The sequence below is a fragment of the Sebastes fasciatus genome, chromosome 11 (genome assembly GCF_043250625.1).
Source record: "Sebastes fasciatus isolate fSebFas1 chromosome 11, fSebFas1.pri, whole genome shotgun sequence".
In the NCBI taxonomy this organism is placed as follows: domain Eukaryota; kingdom Metazoa; phylum Chordata; class Actinopteri; order Perciformes; family Sebastidae; genus Sebastes; species Sebastes fasciatus.
Genome location: NC_133805.1, coordinates 12,094,508 through 12,121,477, shown reverse-complemented (window position 1 = coordinate 12,121,477; position 26,970 = coordinate 12,094,508). Strand labels below are relative to the sequence as shown.

The 26,970-nt window shown below is 42.7% G+C and overlaps 1 protein-coding gene across 1 annotated transcript in view; it reads right to left on the bottom strand.

The window, feature by feature from the left end:
• ephb3a (eph receptor B3a) overlaps nt 1-16,270 on the bottom strand; it is a 33,848-nt gene extending 17,578 nt beyond the window's left edge. Inside the window, exons 1-5 of the mRNA XM_074650676.1 lie at nt 15,645-16,270; nt 8,404-8,468; nt 5,572-6,244; nt 3,323-3,478; nt 560-895 (exon numbers count right to left, since the gene is read on the bottom strand). Of these exons, the coding sequence (XP_074506777.1) occupies nt 560-895; nt 3,323-3,478; nt 5,572-6,244; nt 8,404-8,468; nt 15,645-15,708 (1,294 nt within the window). The 5' untranslated portion in view covers nt 15,709-16,270. The remainder of the gene's footprint in view (nt 1-559; nt 896-3,322; nt 3,479-5,571; nt 6,245-8,403; nt 8,469-15,644) is intronic.
• Between the last annotated feature and the right edge of the window lie 10,700 nt (nt 16,271-26,970).

The window sequence follows — 26,970 nt, the reverse complement described above, 5'->3', positions numbered from 1 at the left end:
TACACGTGTCACCTTCACTGTTCTGCAGTTTATTGATTTGCGAGGCCTGAAAGTGACTCAATTGACAGTCATTGTCCCGGGTCCATAAACTGCAGTAAGGTGGATTAAGTGCAGGTTAACTGGGAGAATAATTACAGTCTGTGAAAGGTGCTGAGCGGTTTGGTTGATGATGACGCTGCAAATATTAAGTGGAGATTTTGAAAGGTGACATTGTCAGTGATGTAACGCTAGACGCCTGGTTGTGCTGAATGCTGACAATGGAGATATATAAAGTATACTTAACATTTTATCTGCCTTTCCTGTAACTCCCTGAGCTCCACCTGAGAGTGTTTTTCCCCATCTGTCGCTCTCGCTGAGCATGTTCAACAATGTTTACTGTTGGTGTTAATTCTGCTCTGGATACTAAGAGCTCATTAAGAAGCTCATTGACATTGACTGAACTTAGGATCCACTAACCAGCCGGTTTCATGGTGAAGTTAAGTGGTATTGATCGGAGCACGGCTCTATGAATTAACTTGTGCACACATCTAGTGTCGTTGACAGATCTTCTCCAACTAACCGGCTTGGTTGGTGGTGATGTTGACCGTGGAGTATCTGGGCGAGGCGGGGTTCTTCCCGGAAACCCCGTTGACCGCCTGCACCTCGAAGCTGTAGCGGGTGTGAGCCTGCAGGTTCCGCACCACCACCTTCCTCTGCCTCAGCCCCAGCCGGCGAGGAACGATGTCCACGTTGTCGTCGCAGCGCGTGCAGGGGCTCCGGTCCCGCAGGCACTTCTTGCACACCACATTGTAGACGAGGTCGCTCCTCCCGCCCGTGTCCTCGGGCTCCTCCCACTCCAAGGACAGCGAGGTCTCGTTCACGCTGGATATAACGTTGCGAGGCGCCGAGGGGATCGCTGCACAAACACACACACACACACACACACACACACACACACACACACACACACACACACACACACACGTAGGTGTTTAAGAAGGTGGGCAGGCAGAATGGAAAAAAACACACAGCTGAGGTTTTAGTCATGTTCCCTATGTGGTGCTTACATTATCCTCCCTCAATGGAGAAAGAAGTGTTTTAATATCTCTGTAAGAAGGCATCAAAAGGAAGTATTTCATCTACAGAAATTGGAAATCCTTTTACAAAATCTTTTTGCACAAATAAATGTGTTAGATTACTATACATGCCCCAAACAAATCTGGAGCAAAAAGGCATGGAAAATACATGACAACAGAGGAAAAATCCTCCTTGGTGCAAATGAATAAATCAACATATTCGGAAACAGCAGCATAAATACAAGTTGTCATGCACAAGCAGAACGCCACTGTTCATCACTAAGTAATGTTCCTTTATGAAAAGCACAATCCTCTGCTGCTCTGCACTGTAACTCGCGTCCGTTCCTACGCATAACCCCTCTCGGTGCTTGTGGAACTCGGCTAATCCGCTCTTGATAGATATTCGTGTTCTTGTATCAGTATAACCCAAGGCCACCGCGGCTCAATAAGAAGTGCTGCGTTTTTGAGTGAAGAGTGTTTGAAACCTGGATAAAGTATGATAACCGCGGAGGGAGGCAACAAAGATTGGCTCGGCGAACACGCTTTTCATCCTTTTATAGTGGAAGAAGAGAAGGGCTCTCCCTCTTAAGCTTCCAGTGGCAGAAAGTCTAACCTGTCTCACAGCAGAGAGACAGAGAGAGAGAGGCGGGGAAGATGCCATCAGCTCTCTTCGGCCAATACTGCCGGTCCTCCGAGTTCAAGCTCCTCAGCCAGCTCGTCCTGAGCCACGGCGTTTCACTCACCCTGTCCTTTCTAATTAGGCGCACACAGTTCAGAATGGAAGCTCTTCTAATTGGACACCCGTCTAAAACACACGCTGAGCCCAAGCTGCCGGCCATTGACTGGCTGAGCCTCTCTCGTGCAACACACACCGCTTCCAACACAAAGCACAGGCTGCTTTGGCACAAGCGCTGACAGCCCGCGGGGGACAGAACTGTCAGGCCCTGTGTGTCTGCGTGTTTAGTCGGAGGTGGCGCTTGAGTCCCCAGCCCGCCTGTCTGGACGCGCTGGTCAATGTCAGAGTCCACAGTGTTCCTGTGACGAGAATCTGGGGAAGACAGTTGCGGGCCCTGTGTGTCATTTAACGCGGCGAAAGGCCCCCGGGGGGTGATTTTACGCGGTCAAGGCAACACATGTCGCTCTCCATCAGTAGCACGGCCGGGACTCCTCTCAGAGGCCTGTCCATGCAGAACAAGCATGGACGCTGCGGTCAGCACCAGACTAGACTAGTTACCGCCAAACGGACAATTTCCATTTGAAACATGAACCAACTCCTGAGGGAAATGTCTGTCTCTACAGCTACTAAACACCGATGTCTGCCCAAGCTAGTCGCTAGCTTTGTCTGTCGTCTGTTGGTGCCGAGCAGGAAGTGTAGAAGTTTTTAGAGCTTTTTCACGGGAGATTCGTCACTACAAGCGATCCCTTTCACATTGTCACATTGTTTTCACATTGTCATATTGTTATTATAAATATATCAATTATAGCCGCTTTGACTTTTTGTTATTAACAATTTCAACCAAATATGTAAACTATAGTATTCTATTATATTTTACTCTATTTGTTAGTTGCGTTCTGGCACAAAAGAATTTCACTGCTCCTTTTAGTGCGTATGATTATGTATGTGACAAGTCAAACAAACACCACGGATATGTATGCTGATTTCCTTGCAAAAAAATGGGAAATTTTGATTTCAGTTGGACTAACTGTCTGAGACCTGCGGGATCCTGACCGACTTTAATGTCTTACTCAATTCTCGAGTTAAAAAATTGTTAAATTTAGCACCAAAGCTGTGTAACAAATAGTATCAACTCCAAAATTGCTGCAACAACTTATGAGACATAATAGAGCATGGGAATGGCCATCACATACTTCTATCATAATGTTCTTAGCCCTTATGAACTCACAATTTATTATTATTTATTTATTTATTTATTTAATTAATTAATTCATGTTTATTTCTGATTTATGACTAGAACAACTTGACACACAGTGTTGCATCTCAAATGAATCTTCAGGTTCCCAGCTTTCAGATGATGTACACCACTTCTATGTGACATCTACTGTTGACCTGCTATCTCCCCCTAAAGACCCACTCTACCCCCCTAAAAAAGACAAAAACGGGTCTATTGTGGGTCAATGCCAGAGGGTTAAACACAATAATAGACGCAACCTGGTGCTGATAATTCACCAATTGATACTTCTCTGACTTTTCTCAGCATAAGAAGATATGAGGATTTTTTAGCCTTTGCAACGGAGGATGAACTTACTGGTGCAGGCAGAGTCAGGGGGGTCGCTGTCAGCCCGGTAGAAACCATTCTGGCAGGGACAAATATTGGCTCCTCGAGCACTGGTGCGACTGTTGGACGGGCAGGGAGCGCAGGATCCCTCCCCGAATTTGGATTTGAAGGTCCCAGAGATGCAAGCTGGATGGGCGGGAGAGAAAAAACAAAAAAAGACAATAAGAATAAGAACAATGACAAAAAAAACACTCTGTGCTCGTCACTTATCTAAAAGACAAGCGGCTGTCACATCTGTCACAGGACAAAAACTGTTCCTCTGAAGTACCTGCGAAGCTCAATATATTTATGCAGAGAATGTTGATAGGTACCTGAGAGATGGCGAACACTTAAGGCCTTATCTGTACATTTGCATGTGCTCTTTCATTTCCACTCTCTCTCAACCAGGTGACATTAATCTCTCCCAAAAAAGAGTAGGGATGACGGCTGAGTTTCATGTTGAAGAGGAGGAAAAAGGACGAGGGAGATGAAGATAGACTGCTGACAGGAGATTGCTGTTGTCAGACAAACAGGGATGGAGAATGCTTCTGAGAAAAGGGATACACCCTAAACCCATCAATCAGTGTCTGCTGTGTCCTCAGCTCTCCAAAACCACACGGCTGAGCACAAACAAGGCCTCCACATGCATGCAGAACAGCTCCATAATAAGCCGATAAATCAATCCAAATGAAGGGACCAGACGTAAATTAGCTGAGGAGAGTTATCAGGAAAACATACAAAGTGCGGTAATCTCGGACGATGTGTCCATGCGATTAATTTGAATTCCAGAGTGTCGCGGTGAAGGTTGGCTGATATGGAGTCTTAGGGATAAGCCCACACTAAAGGAGGATTCAGATAAAGGGGATTTAGCAGTAAAAAGGTCTGGATGCATCAGCCTCCAGAGCCCCGCGTTTTACTGTTTGCCACATTCCTAACTGGTGGAGTAAAAGTGGGGGTCTCTGGCAAACATCTGTCCTGTCAGCGTGAGGGCTCATAAAACCCAGCCAGCAAGAGAGAGAGTGTGATTAACTAGTTAGGCTAAGTGGTCTTTCAGTCTGAACTCAAGTTCCACCCTCATTCCCAACAATGGCACTTTTAGGAAAATCAGCGCGGCTAATGGCCCCGCATTGTAGCTCTAAAACCGTGCAATAAAAAGCCAAAGAAGATAAAGATGAAAATGCGTTTTTTCCCCCCTCTCTCTCATAATTCACCAAGACCTTTAGGCTCTACACTCTCTGATCTGATTTATTCTTCTTCTATTACACAGTGCATCATCATTTTCTTTTTATTTGTTTGTTTTCTTCGCCTCTTTTCGAGTAGGGTGCTGAATCACCCCGCTGTCTTGCTTCAATCCATTAACCTCTTTGGAGGGCGCGATGATTCTCCTGTTTTCGATACACTAATGTTTTCCTCCTACAACCCCCCCGCCCCCCTCCTCTATTGTCTCTCCTCTTCCTTCCCTCCTCTTCTCTCCATCTCATGCGGCGTTTGGGCTGCGAGCGCGCGGCCCAGACTCGAGGTAAGAAATGAAACGTCTGAGTGATTAATGTTAGCGTGGCAGTGTTGGCTCACGTTGGTCTGAATGGTGTTAATGAGTGTGGCCGCCTGTAGATTAACTAACGGGAGGGCCGTGGAGGAAATTACACTTCCTCGTCGCAAACCGCTGGCTGAAGCCCCGGAGAGCTTTTTATCAGGCGTTGGCGGCAAGCTTTTAACCTTGAGCCGCCAAATGGCAACGAATGAGCTCTCCCGTGCATGTTAGACACTATTTCTCACGGCCAGGTGAGAGGAGGCTTCGCTTGTCTTTGACTTCCTGCAGCCCCCCCCACCACTCCCTTGTTATTCTCCTCCTTTTGGCTGCTATTACCATCCCATCTTTGGCAATTCAAACCTTTTAAATCTCTCTTTCTCTGCTATATCTCTTTTCTCTGGACTTCGGACGCCTTTCCCTTCTATTATCTGCATTTTCCTCGCCCAAATCTATTTGCTCTCTCTTTTTTTATATCATGCCTTTTCCCCGCTATCTTTCTCTCCCTCCTGTCCTGCTCTCGCAATATTTGTATGCTGCTCCTCTCTGCAACACCTCATTAATTCATACTCTCCTCCACCCTCCTTCACCCTCCTTTTCAGGAGCCACACAATAAATGCAGAGAAGAGGGCACCGACGGAGGTGACTTGCACTGAGCATATAAAGGAGGTTTGGTTAAATAAAAGTCCAAATGTCTGTTAAACACACATACCCTGGCACTGAGTGCCGTCCGCCGAAGGTTCGAAGCCAGCGACGCAGGTGCACGAGCCCACGGGGACCATCCACTCGCCGTCCCCGTTGCAGTACAACTTCAGGGGGACGGACACCTCCATGGCGTTGGTCACACACGCTCCGGGGGCGATCACCAAGGAGGTGGCTTCGGCCCCCGTCGCAGTCTCTGGGAAGACGGCGAAGTTGGCAATGGTGGTGGAGCACTTCTTGAAGAAAACCCTGACGGAGATGAGAGACATGCAGGCGCCCAGGTCCTGGAACGCCAGATAGAAGCCAGCCCTGGAGAGCGGGCCGAAGCTGCGCACTTTGGTGTTGATCCTGCCCGCCTCCAGCAGAGAGAAGCTCTCATCCGGGGCGATAGTGTCCACCTTCACGTAGGGGTTCTCCCTCCACAGAGGGCTGGCGTCTGTAGCCGTGTCCCCCTCCGACTCGTAGTAGAACAGATTGAAGGTCTCTTTGCAGGAGCCAGGGATGTTGGGGATGCTGGCGCAGTCGCGGACAGAGAACTTGAGCTCCACGTAGACGCGCAGCACACCTTTACGGGGGATAAAGTCCGTCCTGAGCCAGTTGTTCTGGTTGGGCTGTCGGACATTACACACCTGGTAGGTTCTGATTGGGCTCATGGAGTCGTCGTAGCCGCTCACCTCCTCCCACTGTGGGAACAACAGAGAGACAATGTGACAAAGGAAGAGATGACAGCAGGGAAATCTGGAAACACTGTGAACAACTGATAAAGACAAATCAGAGAAGAGTAGGTTTAAGAATAAAATTAGACTAAATTGAATTGATTATCTAATGCTTTTTATTAATGCAACAGCGGTACCATTCCTCATTCGGCAACAACCGAGCTACAAGCAGAAGCTTGCTTATCCAATATGTTGTTAATTAAAATTGAGCAATGTTAAACGCGGTGCATCCTAATGCGAACCACTCAAGCACAGAGGGCATCCAAAACAGCAAAGTGACGCGTGCTATGAACAGAATATAAAAATGCACCACATAAACATTCCCACGGTGTGGTTGTGTACATGTGGCCTGTGAGGAATAATTTTGCAGCTAAAATGCTTCTAATTACATGAATCATTCAGAAAATCCCAATCATTACAGACTATTAATAGAGGACATTTTCCCATTAAAACACATTTCACGCATTATGCCTGTTTGACTAACCGTCCCGATGCTGATCACGGGCTGGAGGATTGGATGTTTTTTTGCAGCTAAGATCATCGCAAATGTGTCGGTTATTAGACCTTTATCAAAGTCACACACCTATAGGAAGCTCATAGCTGTAACCGCTGCAGTGCAATCGAAATAGTCTCAAGAGGAGATTTGGTTTCTATATCACATAAATGTATTATCTGCACTGAGAGATATGAGCGCATAAAACTGTACACTTTAAATGGAAACTTTCCCCCATACATCTATAATGCAAAGAGTGAGTTATTTATTAAAATGCCCATCTAAATGCAATGCTGTCAGTGTGATTGCACCGTGGCAGCACTCCAGAGCACTTCAGGTTACGCAGAATATATTATAAGTATATATATATATATATAAATATATATTACGATGCCTACACATAAAGCCAGAGAGCAGATATTTGCATCTGTTGTGCTTCGTCTACCAGGTAGACAGATGTCTCTTTACAACATGTAGCTTTGATAATAATCATTTAAGGACTAATGTGACATGGACATGACTTCTGTCTGTGTATCACGTCAATGTATAGCTTTATATGTTGTTAGAACTGCTCTTTGTATATGTTAACTAACATTACAGGCTATGATAAATGGCTTCATTGGTCAATATATTTAGTCCATTAGGAAATAACCTTGTGAGAAGTCAATCTTTTTAGATTTTTTCCCCTAATTCCCTCTTGGACAGAATGCTTCGTTTCCATAACAAATGAGCTCCCCAGAAATTGATTATTTCAACTGGAAGAAAATAATGCATAACTCATCCCACGTCTCTGAGCTCCCGTGCAATTTATTCCCAAACGATGAGCCCAAGAGTCGGCATTAGGTGTCGTAAATCACCAGCAACACGTTGATGCACTACCTGACAAATATGATAATTGCAGGTCCCCCCCCCACCCTCCCTGGAACGTATGGGCTTGTCAGGAGTGAGGAGAGGGGCTGCCTCGCCAGTCGTGACATATGACTTCATGGGCGCTAGGACATTCAGAGCCGGCCCTTGTAGTGGAAAGGGAGGAGGAGGTGCTGCCGAAGATCGTTTCCATGGAAACCCACCATTTCCATTGACTGACTTTGCGCTCACGTAGCGAAGACAAATTACACTGGCCGGGAGTGGGGGAGGTCTGTCAGGCTGTTAGCCCTGGGGTCAAATTCATGTTGTTTTATTTTCTCACTGTTCCTATAGGGGGTATCAACTGAAAACTTTAATTTCTGCCTGTAATGCGCTCTTGGGTCCATATTATAAAAAAAAGACAGACACATGCTTTCAATTATCAGGCTCTCTATCCAGGAGGGACATGCAAGGTAGAGCCTGTAGTCCCTACACACTGTGGGGATTTGCTCTGTGTATCTGCTCGTTTGTTTTTGTTTAAAGTACAATATTCCTTAGTCAAGCTTTTTACATTTTCTAAATACTGCATCTCTTTTCCACACAATGTGTTTCTCATTTGCTTTTTTAGTATCCAGGAAAGCAAACATACTCTGCAAAAACAAGGATATAAAACAGTAGGAGGTGTGCTGTTCAAGGCAGACTGGGCTCTATTAACAAGCTAATGGAACAAATGTTGTTAAATGAAAAAAGAAAAAAACACAAAACAAACACACACACACAAACTCACCCCGCTCTCTGGGAACGTGGTCCATGCCAGCTCTGTGGTTGCCCACCGACTGTCCATAAGGGTTTCTGCAAATTAAGAGTAGGAGGAAGGTTGACAAACCTGAATTCAATAGTGTGAAGGGGGGGACAAATCGTTGCACAACATTAAGGAGCACACACAAGTTGCCTCTGCTTGACAAAGGATGCAGGTAAAACTCCCTCTTTCATAACCTCCCTCCACCCACATGCACTCAGTTTTTGAAAGTACCGTGACAATCATGGCATATCTGTGATGCCGCCTAATTAAGGCTTTCTCTTTCCGTGTGTTTGGCAGCCGCAAATGCACTCCTTTCAATATTAATTTGTGGAACTAAGAACAAAGCATCCTCCAAGATGCCTTGGGATGGGAAATATTCCATTAACTGGCACCGGTTCAGAGAGGTCATATGAGCACAGGGAAATTTAATAGATCACATTTGTGGGGGAGTGGGAGGCTTTCACCCCGACACACCAGACGGTGCCATATGAGATTTGACAAATCTGAGTTAACAGGTGATCTGAGGGTTGTTTTCTTCACCTATGGGTGTTTACGACTTGGCGAGGAGGTGAGAGCTGGGCAGACAATCAGAGGAGAGGCAGAGAATAAACAGCAGGATCAATGAGCACTGTTGTCATGGCTGTCAATCAGTCGTCCCTTGATCGGCGGTCCAGCGAGTTCATAACACCTCAGAAGACTGCGACCCCTCTCTAGGCCCTCGACATACAGCTGTGGCCGCGTCGTCTCCCATTGTTCTGTTGTTGTTAGCACATAATTACTGAAACAATTACGCTTTCTTCACGGAGACTCAATGACACGACGCCTGCTGTGCGCCATTTGTTCACAGGTCGTTGATGGCGGTGCTGAAGGAGGGTGTGGGAGGGTAAACAAATAGCATGACCTGTGTAGAAACAACAGCAGCACTCTTTCCAAGAAGCATGGCTTTGTTCTGGCACCATAAATGTTGGTAGATGCTTTGCATTAAAGGCAGTCAGTTACAGTACAGTGTTGTCCTTGGCTTTTGTGTGTCAATAATAGAAGTTTGATTGAGTGGATAGATCACTGGTCCATCTGTAGCTGCTGAGCTGGAGATATGCGCGGCGTTTACAGTCTGTGCTGCGTATTCATTAGAGGAACCACAATGGCTTTTCTTCTGTTTAGAGGATGAGAGATAATGAATAGTGATCAGTGCATCCAAACAGGATAGATTACATCTGTGGCATTCAACTAGTGCACCATTTGGTTCACACTGCAGTTGCAGACAAGATCAAAAGCAAGTGGTGAGACATCTTAGTTCTTAGTTTCAATGCAAATTAGCTTAGCTGTGTGGGTGTAAATGGAAACCAGCTAACAATAGTTGACCACTGGTAGCCTATTTGATGAGCAGTGGTAACCTACATGTGGGATATTCTCAGGTTTTGTTCCCCTTTAAAATAATGTTAATTTTGACCGGCCATGGTTCACCCTGGTTAGAAACTGAAAAAAAATCAGTAACACTTTATAATAAGGGTACAAAACACATACTTAAGGGAATAGTTTACCATTTTGGGAGACCACTTTCTTGCAGAGAGTTAGATGAGATTATTGACACAACTCTAACTATGAAGCTTCCGCTAGGAGCCAGTTAATTTAGGATGCGTTCCAAATCGCATACTTTTTCTTTATACTTGTAGTACATACTGCAGCTGCGTAGTGTTGCATGCAGTATGCATAACATTGCGCCTTTAGTACGTACTGTTCGTTCCAATACCCATACTACCACACAGTTTAGTATGCCAGAAAAAGATTTAGTATGTCCCAATACATAGTATGTCAAATGCAGTATGCCAAAAATACCAGGACGTCCTACTACATTCGGTCGCATTTTGCATAATGCAAGCCAGCATGCTTTTCTGGCTATTCTGACCCACAATCCTCTGTGGTAGCCTTAGTTTAGGATAAAGACTGGAAACGGCTAGCCTGGCCAGCTTGCTAAAAAAAAACACAATCCAAGTGTACCAAGTGGGTAACATAATGCAGTGAATGCAAAGGCATAATGAAAGAGGAAAAGATGAGGTCGTTGGGAATATCAACATTTTCCTCAGCATTACCAAGAAAAACAATATACATCTAAAATGACAACATATTAACTTATTATGCACCAAAAAATGAACTTCCATGGGCTCCGCCATTTCTCACAACATCAATAAACAGGTCACAAGTTGTAAACTCTGAGCTTTCAGAAACTTTCCACTTCGGTGCATAATAAGTTAAAGGTCCCATATTGTAAAACGTGAGATTTGCATGTCTTTTATATTATAAAGCAGGTTTAAGTGCTATATAAATACTGTTAAACTATCAAAACGCTCAATATAAGGGGAAATACACACAGCCCATATTCAGAAGTTTTGCATTTGAAACAAGCCGTTAGGATTTCTGTTCATTTGTGATGTCACAAATATACAATATTTAGATCATCACACGGTTTTAAACATAAACATTCTAAATGTGTCCCAGTTTATTTCCTGTTGCAGTGTATGTAAATAATATCAGCTGACAGGAAATAAACATGGACCCAAACTGTTGCCTTGCAACGCAATTCGGTTGCAATTTCATTGAAATGCACTAAAACGGAGCGTTTCAGACAGAGGGTAAATATGGGCATATTCAGGCGGACAGAGGGAAACACTATACGACGGGGGAACAGACTTCAACATAACACCTGGCCAAGCTATGTCAACAAAGCACAGAGAAGCTCTGATTACAACACACAGAGAGAGAGTGACTTCATCCTCTGCTCAGGTAGACATTGCTCCTCTATATCTTTGCATAGCAAATAGTTGTCTGCTGCTATTTTAATGCTCTGGATATCGTATTGTAATCATGATGATTTAAAGCATGAATTAAGGCAGGTTGTATCATGAGTTCGTATTCATCACCATTAAGAAATGATGAAGCCACTATGAGCTTGTGTGATTAGTTAATTCTTAATGGATCGGCTAATAGGCTTCCATCATGCAGGCAGCAACATGTGGATGTTTGCATATGAGTAACTACCAGTTTGATATAAACATCTTCATATTTCTATGAGAAATCAAATCAAAATGTGGCTCTGAAAAGTGCCTTTTTCTATGTAACTGGATTCCAGCTCATTTGGTGGCATATAAATTAGAGAACGAAGTACATTTGAATTAACGATCATTAAGTGATGATCCATTAAGAATGAACTAATCACGTGAACTCATAGTCCCTAGATCATTTCTTAATGGCGGTAAAGCATGTGATTTGTAACCAGAGTGCTTTTATGTGCAGATTTATAAGAAATGAAAAGAATAAACAGCTGGGTAGGGCTGCATAAAAATAATTACATTCAAAAAGGAATAAGTCCCTCCATTTTTGTTGACAATGGAGGTCACGTTTACCTCTGCATAATATTTAATAAGTAATATTCATGCATTTATAAAAGTGTATCGGTCTTCTATACTGGTGTGCATGAAGATGTGAGCGACGGCAGCTAACAACTTCGGTTGTCGAGCCCGAATATGCGATTGTGAACAAGCTTGTTTTACTGATTAGCACGACTTGAGCCAGAGAGGAGGAACTAATCAGCGAAATCAGCGGCTGTTTGTCTTTGCTTGGCTGCACTCGGCCCTCTGTGGCAACACAGCTGACTGCATGCTCCTGAACTACACGCCGCTGATCCGGCTCGTCCCTCGGGTGTCTGATCCGGTGCGTCGCCCCTTCCCTCTTCTGTTCCCGGTTGCCCAGAGGCAACAGAGACAGAATCACTCAGCCTCATCCAACCACAGGCCCGAGCTGATGCTCCTTTAAACAGGCTTCACCTCACACAAAGCACATGCAGGGGCAGCGGGTTGACCATCCAACGTCTGTACAAAAAAAGCCGGGTTCAAGCCCCTGTGAAAGCAGGATTTCACTATACGCCGAAGCATGATACTGAATCCCTGGCGGCTCGAGAGGTGCTCTTCTATCCAGACGTGACCTTTGACCTCCCAGTGGAGCAGGAGAGGACAGAAATCCTTTTAAAGAATCATAGGACTTTTACAAAAATTAGCCAGCTGGAAGGGATGACACCGTATCTCCTCAAGCTTAACATCTGAGTCCAGGCTCATGAGTCGCTCTAACACTAAAATTTATATTATGTATGAATAAGGTTTTTGTTCGCCAACAACTCTATTCACCAAAGTGTGTTATCGTCAACTCACTAAATCCTAGAAAGCGGTTAGATTGAAAAAGATCCCATTTGTTCCACAGTTCTCCCCCTCCCCGTTAAATTTACAGTGCCTTTGAGATCGCCTCGCTGCTATAACTCAAATCCAGAAATCTCCCCCATCTCCCATAAAACTACAGCAGCGGTGGAGTCATTCTGCCCCTGGGGTAAGAAAACAATGCTGGCAGTGGGAACTTTAGAGCATCACCACCCGTGGCATTTACCGTTTTTTGTTTTTTTTGATCGCCCCGCCGCCGGAGCCAAAATGCCACACAAACTCTGCATTCCCAGGGTGCTTTGGGAGCTCACACATGCTAATGTTTTATTCACTTTGTGAGATGCGGGTGCATCATGAAAGGGAGGCCTCGCCTTGTACCAACTACAGTGACACTCACTACCAACAAGCAAACATATAAAATATTAACATCATCATCAGTGATCGCAGGATGAACAAATGTCTGGCTATAAATAGGTGTAAAAAAATCGGGTGTTGTGGCTCCAGAAACTTGTTCTAAGCAAAGGTTCTTTTGTATTTGAGTGCGTGTTTCTCTCTATAGAACCACAGTGGAGTGTGATACTCAGTTTGACGCTTGATGAGCACTTTCTGAACAAGTCAAGCTGACCTAATTCAATCTTTTTTCATGGCCGCTTGCATCTGCTTTCACAGGTCAACAAATAATTATTCTTGTTGATATTCTCATATATAGAAAGCAGCAAAATACGAATGAAGCTCTCTCTTGATGTGAAAATGCTTAATGCTTACACTAGGGCTGTCAAAGTTAACGCAATGATAGCACAATCGATATTTCAGAGGTTGTAGCGGGCTCAGTTTTAAAGCTAGAGTGAAGCTACTGGCATCATATGAAACTAGAAAACCTAAAGAATTCATTGGTACCAACCATGTCATACTAGCTTGTCACAAAGGAGGCTAAATAACGCTCCGAGTTTACACTAAATTTTGTTGAGCCATTTTCAAAGGGGCCCCTTGACCTCTGATCTCAAGATATGTGAATGAAAATGGGTTCTATGGAGTACCCACGAGTCTCCCCTTTACAGACATGCCCACTTTATGATAATCACATGCAGTTTGGGGCAAGTCATAGTCAAGTCAGCACACTGACAGCTGTTGGGCTTGAGTTTGCCATGTTATGATTTGAGCATATTTGTATGCTAAATGCAGTACCAGTGAGGGTTTCTGGACAATATTTGTCATTGTTTTGTGTTGGTAATTGAGTTCCAACAATAAATATATACATACATTTGCATAAAGTAAGCATATTTGTCCACTCCCATGTTGATAAGAGTATTAAATACTTGACAAATCTCCCTTTAAGGTACATTTTGAACAGATAAAGAAATGTGCGATTAATTTTAATCACGATTAACTACGGAAAATCACGTGATTAATCGCGATTAAATATTTTAACCGATTGACAGCCCTAGTTTACACACACACATACATAGTGTGGATTACTTTATAAAATGCTTTCCGAGCGGTCGTCTATCTAGTTTACGAGCTTTTAAAATAAGAGTACAGTAAACGCTGACTGTAAATGAGAGCGGTACAGCATAAAAGTGTCATAGTCGCTGAGGGTTTTACTGCAGTCTGTTGGTGTGAATTGAAGATAACTCATCTCTGTAGCTTTTTTGTAAATAAGCACACACTTCAAGTTGCAGTCCAGCTTGCATCATCCATGCGCAAACACTTGCCAAATCTGAAAAAACAAAATTCCAGATTCAAGCCATGTGTTGAAATCCACTGAGTAAGCAGCTAAATAAACGACATGAAGAAAAAAAAGGCCCCCTCTCTCATTTAAACCCAATCCGATGATCATGCCCTTCATGTTTATCCCCAGAGGACAAACATTAGTTAACCCCTGAGCTTTGAGTAACAGTTAGCGGTCCGGCTGGAGGGAGAAACGGGGGGCTGATCATCACGGCCGTGAGAGCCCACTGGGACTTGGAGGGCTGCTGCCGCTGCATTGATTTACTTGCTGACACCAGAATTGATGAGGGATCAGGCTTGGCCACGGTCCAGGGGAGGCAGATTGGACAGGGAGGGGAAAGAAGGCAGAGAAATGTAGCTACAGCTCAGGGGTGGGTGGGTGGGTAGCCGGCAGCAGCAACAGCAGCAGCAGCAGCAGTGGCGAGGGTGGGCTTCTCCCTGGAGCAACACTCCCCTCGGTGATGGAGAGAGCTTCAGGGGCTACTTGTTAAGCCATTGACCTTTAATTCACACTTGTCATCTAATGTGTTTCACATGTGTGGCGCTTCAGGGAGGGGGGGAATGAGATTGATCAGCTCTGGTCTGGCGTGTTTAAGCGTTCACCACAGCTGGTTTAAACCTTTTGACATGCATCATATCATATGAGGAGTTTCTATTTTACAGTAGAGAGGGACAAGGGACGCCCCCTCTCTCTACTGTCTCTGGGGAGGAAAGGTGGGGCAGGTGGGCATCCTCACTCAGCCTGTGGGGTGTGACAACATCAGGGACAATAGCAGCAACAGGGCAGCCGCAATGGGAACACTGGGATGTCATCACACACACACACCAAACACCAAACACCAAACACACCACACACACTGAGGGAATGGGGCGTGCTGATACATGTGTACATGGATTACAATCAGAGAGCAAATTAATGCTCAGCGGAATTGCCTATTTAACAGAGCGGGTCTGCATTATATTAACAGCTTTAATTATCCAAAACATGAATGGAGTCTTGCTTACAGATGTAATTTAGCCTATATATAGAAACTAGACTGATCTGGTATTTAAATTATAAGGATGGTACTGACCCCAATCTCAAATTATCAGATAAAATACACACTGTGAACATGTTTTTGTGTGTTAATGGGGGTTTTTTTAAAAGGTCTTTTATTGCCAATATGCTTTTTTTGTGTGTTAATGGTCTTTTTTTTAAGGTGTTTTATTGCCAAATAATTCTAATGTAATCCAAACAGTCCATTGTTCATTCAGAGACAAAAGTAGTCATAAAAAAAATATCAAACCACATACCTTCAACAGCCAGGACCACAGGGACAATGAGGCTGCACACCCACAGCAAGTAATCCATTGTCATAAAACAGGCGTTTTTTGCAACATGAATAAAGGTGTAGACTGGACCCTTTCGGATGGATGGATGGATGGATGGATGGAGACTCAGACACAGCAGAGCACCGCAGCAGCAGAGCTTTTTGTTCCTCTCCCAATTCTCATGTCTTCAGTTTGAGATATGAGGGGCTTTCACCGCCCCATTCCACCAAAAAATATATATAATAATAATTAAATAAATAAAAAAATACCGACTGCTTCTTTATGTTGCATTCATTCATTCAGGTTATTCCCTTGTTGGAGTTGTGATGCTATGGAGCGCTCACACTGCGCCCTCTCCTCTCCCACAGTCTCTCTTTATGTGACTTTACCGACACCGAACCTCTGCTGTCCAGGGGCGCTTCTCGCTGCTCTGCCCGAGAAGAGGAGGGTAAACCCGGGTAGTGTAGTCGTCTCCGTCCGCCGGAGGATTCTCTGTGTGTAAGTCCACTTTGGGCCAACTCCGTGTAGCTGTTGCTCCTCTGTGAAGGGATGTGCGTCGGAATGGCAACACTGGGACTGGAGACACACAGAGGAGGCTGCTGGGGGCTGCGTCAAGAGAGACGCACTGAACGACGAGCTTCCGGTCATGGTTTTCCAAAATAATAGTACACACACTATGTATGACTTCATTCAGCTCATTCATTCAAGAGACATGCTTTAATTTAGCAACAATGTGATATGAATGAGCCAAAATTAGCCAGAAATATTTTTGTATTAACAACAGATACTTTTTATATTAACTTCTTCTTCTTCCTATCATTGCCGTTAATGTTTTTTTTATCTATTCATCGGTCTATTATTAATTAGAGCTGTCCCAAATACCATTTTTTGGGCTTCGAAGCTTCGATGAGAAATATTCGAAGGGATTCGAAGCTTCGTGGCACTCGACCTTCAAATCAGTATTCGAATGCTTTGTTTATATATACATATATATATATATATATATATATATGTATATATATATATATATATATACAGTATATATATATATATACATCTCAATCTCCTTTGCTGCTGCTACACTACTGTACACACACTCACCTCTACACACAACAAACAGTGAAATCCGTCTAAGAATAACTAATAATAATTCATTTTGAATATGAATAATGAATAATGTTGTGGGATTATTCCTTATTTCATGGGCTATTTTATATTTTTAACTATTATTTTATTTTAATTATTTTATATATCCTACATACTGTATATATATACTGTATTATACAGTATTGTATATAAGAATAATATTAATATTATTAGTTATTCTCAGACGGATATCATTGTTTGTTGTGTGTAAAGGTGTGTGCGTGCACAGTATTACAGCAGCGGCACTCTCCTGGGCATTGAAACAAAGGAGATGGAGATGTATATATATATATATATATATATATACACATTTAAAACAAAGCATTCGAATACTGATTTGAAGGATGATTACCATGACAACGGTCGACGCATTCGGGTCAGCCCTATTATTAATTAAGTACATGCAATACGAAAAACATTGTAGTAATTTGTAATCATTTTGTATTTCTGTTTGGTGTAGCCTATATCCAACTTAATGTTTGATTTATTTTACCTATAGGCCATGTATCTGTTCTTGTACATCCATTCCCCTGCATTATATTATGTTTAAAGAAAAGCCCAAGAAGAATTTGTATTTTTTTGGTTAAATGTAGCTAAAAAATAGATCCCCTGCACAATTAACAGTTTTGCTTCTTTAGATTATAATAATGTACTTTCTCCCCTTTTATGTAGGCATTCCAAAAAAAAGTGTATAAAATGTGTTATTCTGCAATAGCACATAAATTAATTCCAATAATATCCTATCTGTTGTCTCACAACATAATCCCACAGTCTATGTTCACAATGTTTATAGGCTAGTTGTGAAACACTGTTTTATAGGCTTATATGTCAAATCAATATGAATGAAAGTGTCATTCAGAGGTGAGTCACACCAGGTAGAAAAACCGCAGCTGTTGTGGAACATAAAATGACCTCATCCTAACCAGTGATGTCATAGCAGCTGTTTTTTTAATCACCTGTCAAACTAACCTGCTCTGACATCACTGAGTGAGGTGACAACATCCATTGCTAGAGGAAATACGGGTGGGTCTAGGATAACACTGTTTCAAACATGTGAAACACTGATTTCTTTACAGTTGTACTGCTTCATTGTACGTTTTGTGCAAAATAAAAAATCTGAATATAAAATGATTTTCACCTAAAAAAACGGATTTCATATGGAGAATGTTTTTGAGAAGAGATGGAGTCTAATAGAAGAAAACATATAGTTACATGGGTTAACACGTATGCACATATACATATGCTTGGAGGTGACCTGACGTTAAGGAGGATGCATGTGTGTGCCCATGTAAATTATATAACTATATATTTGCGCTCCCCCACCCCCCTTTTATTTTCTATTAACTTATTTGTTAATTTCATTCATTATTACTCTCGTATTCTTGTATGATTAGTGTTTTTTTGTTGTTTTTTGTTATGTGTTTTTTTTTATTATTTTTTGCTTTGTTGTTGTTGTTGTTTTTAACTCCACTCTCTCTTTTTGTCATTATTATTATTGTTATTTATTTTCTTGGTTTTGTTTTGGTTTTGAATGTTGAGGTTGTTTTCTCTAGTGTACTTGATGGGTTTGTCTGTAAGCTCCTCTACTTAAAAGTTGGTTTATAGACTGTTGTAATTACAAACAGTGGACTGCATATATGAAAACAGCCTTGAAAAAAGGAAAAAATAAAGAATAAAAAAAATAAATAAAAAATAATAATAATTTCACGCTTTTAATTTGAAGTCAAAGGTGCTACACTTCCGGGTTTGGTCTGAATGTGTCTGTATTGCTTGGTGATGATGCTGCTGGCTGGCTGGGGGTGCAGAGGAGGAGGAGGAGGAGGAGGCTGGTAGGGTGGTTGTCCAGCAGACTGAAGCGGCCACTAGCCCGCAGTGTGTGTCCGTCCTGGCAGCAGGTAACACCGGCCAGGACGCTCCGCTCACCGCCGCTAAACACCGATCAATCCTGGCATTAAAGCGACTGTGGGCGCACTGACAGGGGGGACGTCAATGTGATCTCTGATAACAATGGAGAGACAGCGCCTCCCGCGGGTTATTGAGTGGCCTTTGAGGCTGATAGTCGACTGCATAATAAGCATCTGTGATTGGAGTTACTCTGGGTGATTAAACAAAAAGCAAACCCACAGATTTTACTTCGTCTAATCAACCGAATCATGATAACGGATGTGTACAAGTAGCGGGGCTAGTTAGGCATGACAATTGTGCATTTTGTGAGATAAAAGCAACACATTTTTGCACAGACGTAGGATTATATGTTATGAAAAGATATCGGGGGCGCTGCAAATTGTTTATTGTTTTTTTATTGTTTATTTGTTTTGCACAATTTCAGACTATACAACATAACAAAAAAAAATAAATGAATAATATACAGTGCAGGAAGAGGCAAAAAACCCACTGGGCTTATCTGAAGCCTCCACCTAGAGACAAGATTAATATAAAGAAATAATATGACTACATAATAGTAATAACAAAACAATTAGGACAAGATATATATAATAACAACAATAACAATAAATAAATAAAGCTAAATATTCCTAATTGTTGCAGATTTTATGAGCCTTGATGATTGTGATCAAGCTGATTAGATCAGATGTCAGAAGATCACAAGTTCACCTCTTTATTTTTTAAAGGGGACATATCGTGCTCATTTTCAGGTTCATACTTGTATTTTGAGTTTCTACTAGAACATGTTTACATGCTGTAATGTTCGAAAAACACATTATTTTTCTCATACTGTCTGTCTGAATGTACCTGTATTCATGCTCTGTCTGAAACGCTCCGTTTTAGCGCAATTCAACGGAATGGCAACGGAATTGCGTTGCTAGGAAACAGCTTGGGGTCCATGTTTACTTCCTGTCAGCTGATGTCATTCACATACACTAAAATAGGAAATAAACTGGGACACATTTAGTATGTTTACATTTAAAACTGAAATGGTCTAAATATTGTCAATTTGTGACATCACAAATGTACAGAAATCCAAACGGCTTGTTTCAAACGCACAGTTTCTTAATACGGGTTGTGTGTATTTATCTGTGGATTGAGTGTTTTGATACTTCCACAGTATTTTATATAGAACTTAAACCTGCTTTATAATATAAAAGACATGAAAATCTCACTTTTACAATATGGGACCTTTAAGGGTACTTTATCCTCAGAAAAACATGAAAACCAAATTAAAGGAGCATGATCACTTTAGGTTCAAACTTCACCCCCAAATTTGCAATATCTATATCTTTTCATAACATATAAACCTACGTCTGTGAAATGCACAATTGTTATGAATATTTCAGCTTAGCTGCCTCACTCAAATTTTTTAGCATTATTGGATCAATTTCACAATAAAAGTCCACATATATATCTACACAGTAATGACGCTGCAAAACAGCACCGACACACATCTAGTCTACTGCTGGAACATACAGTAGGTTTCTCTTTGGGCAGGGGATGAAAGAAGATAGCTATACCAGTGCAAAGCAGTGTCTTTGACAGACTGCCTGCCCTCATTAGTTCACGTCATACTTTGACCTTTTTTCAGTCTATGTCTTGCAGTCTCTCCTTTTAGGTCCGTTTTCCATCACAAACCACCCGATCTTTTGTCCCTCAGCGGGTTCCAGCAGAGACAGAGTGTGTGTGTGCTGGCTGGTAGCAGCCTAGCTCAGGGACAAGGCTCCCCTTCACACTGCTAATTCATCCCTCTGTGTGCCCCCACTGCTGCACCCCGACACAGGAACACACACATGCAAAGTTTCCCCCCAAAAGTCCCTCTGTGCTGAGATCCCCCGCTTTATCCCCCTCTCTCAAATCTTCAGCCCCCCCATCACCTCCACCCCAAAGTGTCCTTTGTCCTCCAGGCTTTGTGCACTAATTAACTACAGTTCAGTTCCCAGCAGGCTTGGGTCAGCCTCCACTACTGAGACCAGTGATGGACAGCTCTCTTTAACCAGCTATATTCAACCTAAAGACAAAAAAAAAAGGAAGAGAGTGTCCCTCACGGCAACATTGGTACAGTCATTATGAGCAGGTTAAGTAAATAACATGTGACAATGCTGCTGCTATTTGTTAAACATCCCTTATAGCTTGCTTGTTTGTGAGTGAGTGTTTTTTTAAGAGGCTCCTAAGAGACCAAGAGAGTGTTTTGGACAAAAATGTACAAATCTGCTTGTTAATTCACTTTTGCAACAGTCCTTGAATTCCCTCAGTGTCTGGAAACACACACAAACAGAGAAGAATTATTAATGGATAACACAAAAAAAAGCAATATCCCATTTATCTTTCCACTTCCACTAATGCAGAGTCTATAATGCGTTCCTTATGTGGAGAAAAAAAGGGACCAGATTGTATTAATTTAACTGGAAAGGGGCCATAGTGATGCGTTCAGGTTACCGTATCTCCAGGTGTTGTTCCAGCGTAACCTCTCACCTCCTCAGACATGATGATGAACTGGCAGTTAAATCTTAAACTCCACAGTTGCTGACTGGACCGGGATTGTGTGTGCTTCAGTTGTTGCCGCGACAGGTGGAATAAAGAATTGCTGCTCTGGAGAGTCTTCCCGTCCTGCCGCAGCTGAGAAATCAGTTCTTGGGCTCAGAGGGGGGGGAAATACATATATTACAGTGCATGGAGAGGAGACATGACGAGCCAAGGATGAGGTGGAGGGAATGAAAACTAGCTCTGTGGGACGACAGTGTTAAGCTGACAAGAGGGGATGACAGAACATCTCCACAAAGCCCCACTGTCTCCTGCAAACTGCTTGTGAGTTATGGAGTCTGTCCATTTCACCGTGTATAATAAACATGCATGTGCACATAGAGCTGTGTGTAGATTTATGACACACGTATATGAATCCATTTTCCTATGAATTTTATATGAATCTAATCTTACTGATCTCTTTGGCTTATGCTCTCAACATAAACACCGAAGCCCATAATTCATACTTCTGCTTCATATTCTTCCTCGATGCATAATTTATAATAATATCCTGCAGGGAACAACTGGCTTATGTAAGATAGTGACAGGAATCTTTCCAATAAATTCTTAATTTAATCCATCAAACAAAATATCAATTGAATTCTGGTTATTTGTGAAATGGCAATCTGTGCAACGCATCCTCATGCAACAGTTCATATACGGACATGTTACGAAAAGTCATTCCATAGTTTTAGTGCGTTTTCCTACGAATGTCCAGCAACTTGTGTCAATATCCACTCGTATCCAGTCCAACGCATGCAGTCTTTTCAAAATAAACTTCCGACTTCACAGAAAAGTACTTAGTTAGGTTTAGGCAACAAAACTAGTTAGTTAGGTTTAGGAAAAGATCGTAGCTTGAATTAAAATAACTTCAGAAGTTGCGTAACTTAAAGCTGAAGTAGGCGAGATTGGAGCAAATAGGATTAAAAAAAGTTATTTCTATAAAACGGTTGCTATGTCGTGACAGTAGTACATGAAACAGATAACCTGAAAAAAATAATTTGCCTCTGGTGTCCTCCGGTGCTCCTAACGGCATCTGCAAGATTTCACAGACCGGAGGAAAACAAGCAGTAAGAGCTGACCTGAGATCTGCTGTCCAGCTGCCGTCTATGAGAGCCGGCTGTCAATCACTCGCGAACTCCAACTAAACGGTCAAACTAGGCAGCGCTGATCAAATATTAATCAATATTCTGTCACTGTAATGCCTATTTCTCGCCTCAAATGTTTTCAGAATCATCTTGTAGTGCACAGTTTAGCTCTAAAATGAGAAAGTTTGTGTGAAATCTGGTGAAGGAACGCCAAGTACAGCCAATAGGAACTCTCTTTCAATGAAATGACCTGTGATTGGTCAAAGTCTCCCGTCACAGGCTAGATTTTTTAAAGCCTGAAAACAGAGCCATGCAGAAGTGTAGTTTTCTCTCAGAACACTTGAATTACAATATGCTGAAAGGTTATTATGGAATTTTTGCCCAATGATGCCAAAAATATACTGCCTACTGCTGCTTTAACAATGGAAGTTAGGTGACAAATAAATAAATGTTGACATCTGGTTTCACACGGGGTACGAATGACCGGTCTCCTGGGCAAAAGTTGGTAGTTTCTAGAAGGTAACCCACAAGTTGGGAAAGTCTCACATTGACCTTGAATAGTTATGGTCAGGATACGCTGTCAGGCAGCGAGTCTCACGAGTTTTTGCAAGTTTTTGCCAGATTTCTCAATTTGGGGGTTAGCCAGGCTAGCTGTTATCCCATTTCCTGTCTTTAAATCTAAGCTAAGCTAAGCTAACCGCCTGCTGGTTGTAGGCTCATCTTTACTGTACAAACATGAGTGCTGTCAATCTCGTCATCTAACTCTCAGCAAGAAAACAAATAAGCATATTTCCAAACACACTATTCCTAAAATACCTTTAATTTACAAGCTCGAGCCTCTATGTCACGGTGAAATATTAGCACAAAGCTGCTGAAAACTCTGGCCATAAAATCTGACACTCTATTCACGACAACAACAAAGATAGATAATCTATTTTCTTCAGGGCTGCTGCTGTGAGGAAACTAGAAAACAAACTGTCAGCAAACGCTGGGAGACAAAGTTAATATCAGATAATGAGGGGAAAACAACGCCAAAGAAGTCCCACATAATTCTGCATATATTTGAATATCTGTCATTGTCTGTCTGACTGGCTCCTTGTTTTGCTAACAAGGCCGAAATAAAGAGCTCAGAGTCCTCACGAGCACGACATGAAATAGTGCAGGAGTGGCGCTTTGCTTCATTGATTGGAGGAGTAATGATACATGATTATGTTCAGACAGGGAGCCGGCTGTTAGCTGGTGCTAAAGGGCGCGAGCACTGCTGGGCTTTTCACACAAGCTGCTGTCAAAGCGTGGCTCCGTGCACCGCTGATTGATTGAATGTGAATCGGTGTTGGTTTGGTGAGCTCGTCGTGTTTGTCTCACTGTTCTCATGAAGCTGTCAGTGTCAGATACAGCTCCAGGTTGGGGGTATATAGAGCTCCACCAAACACCGGCTGCACTTCCTCTGACTCCCAAAAACTTCACAGCTAATCAGCGGAAAGCTGTCACTTATCTTATAAGGAAGCTCGCATAATTGCGGGATTTCAGATGGAGATCTCAGGTAATCTAAGGTGAGATGAGTGGAGGCTTGCTCGTGAAATAATGAGTGTTCATCTGCAGAGTGAGGCAATACACAGCAAAAACTAATTAAGAACAATTCCATTTTAGTGGGCACAGACAGTTTCAGCAGAAGTCTTTTTCTTTCAGAATTATTCACAGGAGGCGTTATTGATGATTCGCCACATTCGGCAATTTTCCCACCATTCTCTTCCTCCATTATTCATCCACCTCTACTTTTTAATCTCCTGTGAGCTGACTCAGAACTCCACTTCCATTTGCAGACTGTTCCTTCTCTATGCTCATGTCTGTAGCATTGATTAAATGGACCCCAGTGGGCTGGGGATTACATCGGGCTCTATTTGAAATGGCATTTCTACAGTGTTTTTCCATTACTGAGCATACTATTGGAATTTAGATAAACTGGGTCTGGGTATATAGGCTCTGTTGATTTCTGAGTTTATTCGCCTGGGTCACATGGGGTCCATTTGCTGCAATTTAACAATTACCGGCTTTGGCGTGTTTGCTAATTTCCCGCGTTCGCATCCCTCACCAGCCTGCAGCGTAGCCAACCGGGCTCCCACAGGAAAGCGGCGAGGAGAGGGAGTGGGAATATAGCGGAGGCAGAAAATGAATACAGACAATTGTTTTTCATCAGCTGAGATGGAGCAGGGACACGATCAAACAGGACTGAGACAAATTAGATAGCAGAGGACGGAGAGTGAGAGACGGCGCGCCTGCTGTTTCCGTCTCTGCTTCTGTCTTGCAAACGTATTTGTGGGTTTTAACTGTGAAGCTCAACGCTGGTTGGTAATAAATAGCTGGCCCCCTCGTAGCTTTAAGTGGAGAGACGGTTTCCCTCTTTGCAGCCACTGGCAGGTCAGAGTGAAGTACCCTGTGGTCATTAAACATGTGTTAGATCACTCTGTTTATTCACTGAATGCAAATGTGTTCACACGTTCCATCATTCCAGGTTTTCTGGTCTCCTGCATACAGATGTTGAGAAACGTGAGCCTTTTCTACCTCCATTATTAACACACTCTAATGTTCAATATCTAGGAAACCTGCAGGCTTTTGACCTCTTCATAGCATTGTGATATTCCTCGACAAGTGGCCAGGGAAGCGGTGTCTGCTGCACTATCCAACAGCTCCTCCACTTCCCCCCGCAGGTGAGGTAATTGGTGTCAGACTGTTTTGCTTCTTACACTTCTCATTTGGAGTAAAAAACTGTCTGGCGTTGCCGGTGTGTCCCAGCTTGGTTTGGCGGTCATTCCAGCTAAAGGTCTCCACTTTAACAAAAGGATTTCCTCGCCCTGTATAACCTGCAAAAATATGATCTGAGTCAGGCAGCAGCATAGTCCACTTTTACTCAAGAAGTGATCACGTAGGTTGCTGCAGAGGCCGCTCGTGTGCTCCCCCCGAGGCTAAATACAACCAGTAAAACCACCAATTACTCCAAAATATGATGTAGACCTTTTTTAAAGTTTCACAATAGTGCCCGTATTTTTGTAGGTTGGTGAACACGGTGCACAGGGTGGTTATCCTCGATTACAAGTAAAAGTCTTGCATTTGAAATGTCAGTCAACGTTGACATATCATCACCTTTTATGTGGGCGAACTTGTTAGCAAGCAGTTGCTTATTTACACATCCAGCAGTTACAGAGCAATATTATTATTCATTTGGAGTCGTGTTTCTATCTCATAGACAAGTCCAATACTCTAACTCTCCTAGCTCTGTTTTTGATCCCTATACCAACTCCTAAGGGAATATCTGTCTCTTTAGCTACTAAATGCTCCACTATGCATGTGTGCACTAGCTAGTTGTAACGTACAGTTGTTTTATCAGACCTTTTTGCTTTTTGCCAAAACTAGGAGCTGAAAGAGGCAATAAAAGTTCAGCTAAATATTTCCGTCAGGAGTTGTTTGAGACCATAGACTGTATATAAGAAGTGGACGAAGTCTTGTAGTGACGTCACCCATTTTTTTGTGTACTGCTGTTTTGAAGCCTCGAATTTGACATTTTGGTCGTCGCCATCTTGTTTTTTTGCAACCAGAAGTGACAAGAGAGGGTGGAGCTAAGTACAACCGAACGCTGAATATAATTTACTTTCATGAACTGAAAACACACTGTGAAAGGGTTAAAGATGTAAGACAATAACACGGACAACTCCCAGACCGGACAACGCCGTGGTAGCGTCCTGTCAATCACATGGTAGCCACGCCCTAAAGCATCCCCTGCTTTATGATCTATTTGACTCTAAATGGGGCCATAATTTACTAAATGAACATCATGCTGTATTGAAGAAGACTTGAAACTAGCGATTGAGACCATAAACTCATGTTTACGATGTTTACTGAGGTAATTAATCAAGTGAGAAGTAGGCTCATTTTCTCATAGACTTCTGTACAATTAGACTTCTTTTTGCAACCAGAGGAGTCGCCCCCTGCTGGTTATTAGAAAGAATGCAAGTTTAAGGCACTTCAGCATTGACTTCACTTTTCAGACCTTGCACCTCCATTTATGATAACCTTTTTCTGCATGAGACTATGAAAAATAAACTCAGCATGTTTGTTGTTGTTCTGTTATTGCCATTCATTATCACAACCCAGATCGAATAATCTCTTCTGCCTTCCATAAACTTGCATTCGTTTTATTTGCTGTTGCATATTAAGACTTGTTACTTCCTCCGCCAACACTAGGAGCTGTGCATCAAACAGAAATTACTTTCACCTGGAGACCCACCGAGCCATGACCTCATGGGCCTCACCTTGGAGAGAAAAGCCGAGGAGTCAATCTGAGGGTCGAAGGCTCTTTGAAACCTTTTCATAATGAGGTCAGGGTGATGCCGTGTGCCCCGTGTGCGTGTGTGTGTGTGTGTGTGTGTATGAGTCAAACGCCTTGAGAAAGGTTTATTTCATGTTTGAGCGGATTAGCCGGACCAAAACCCCTCGGAGGATTGCAGGCTGCTGCAACTCGAATGTAGCAGAAATGACTCCACAGCCAAATATAAAGGTAGCTGTGATGATGATGATGATGATGATGAGCGCTTGCGACTGCCTGCCCC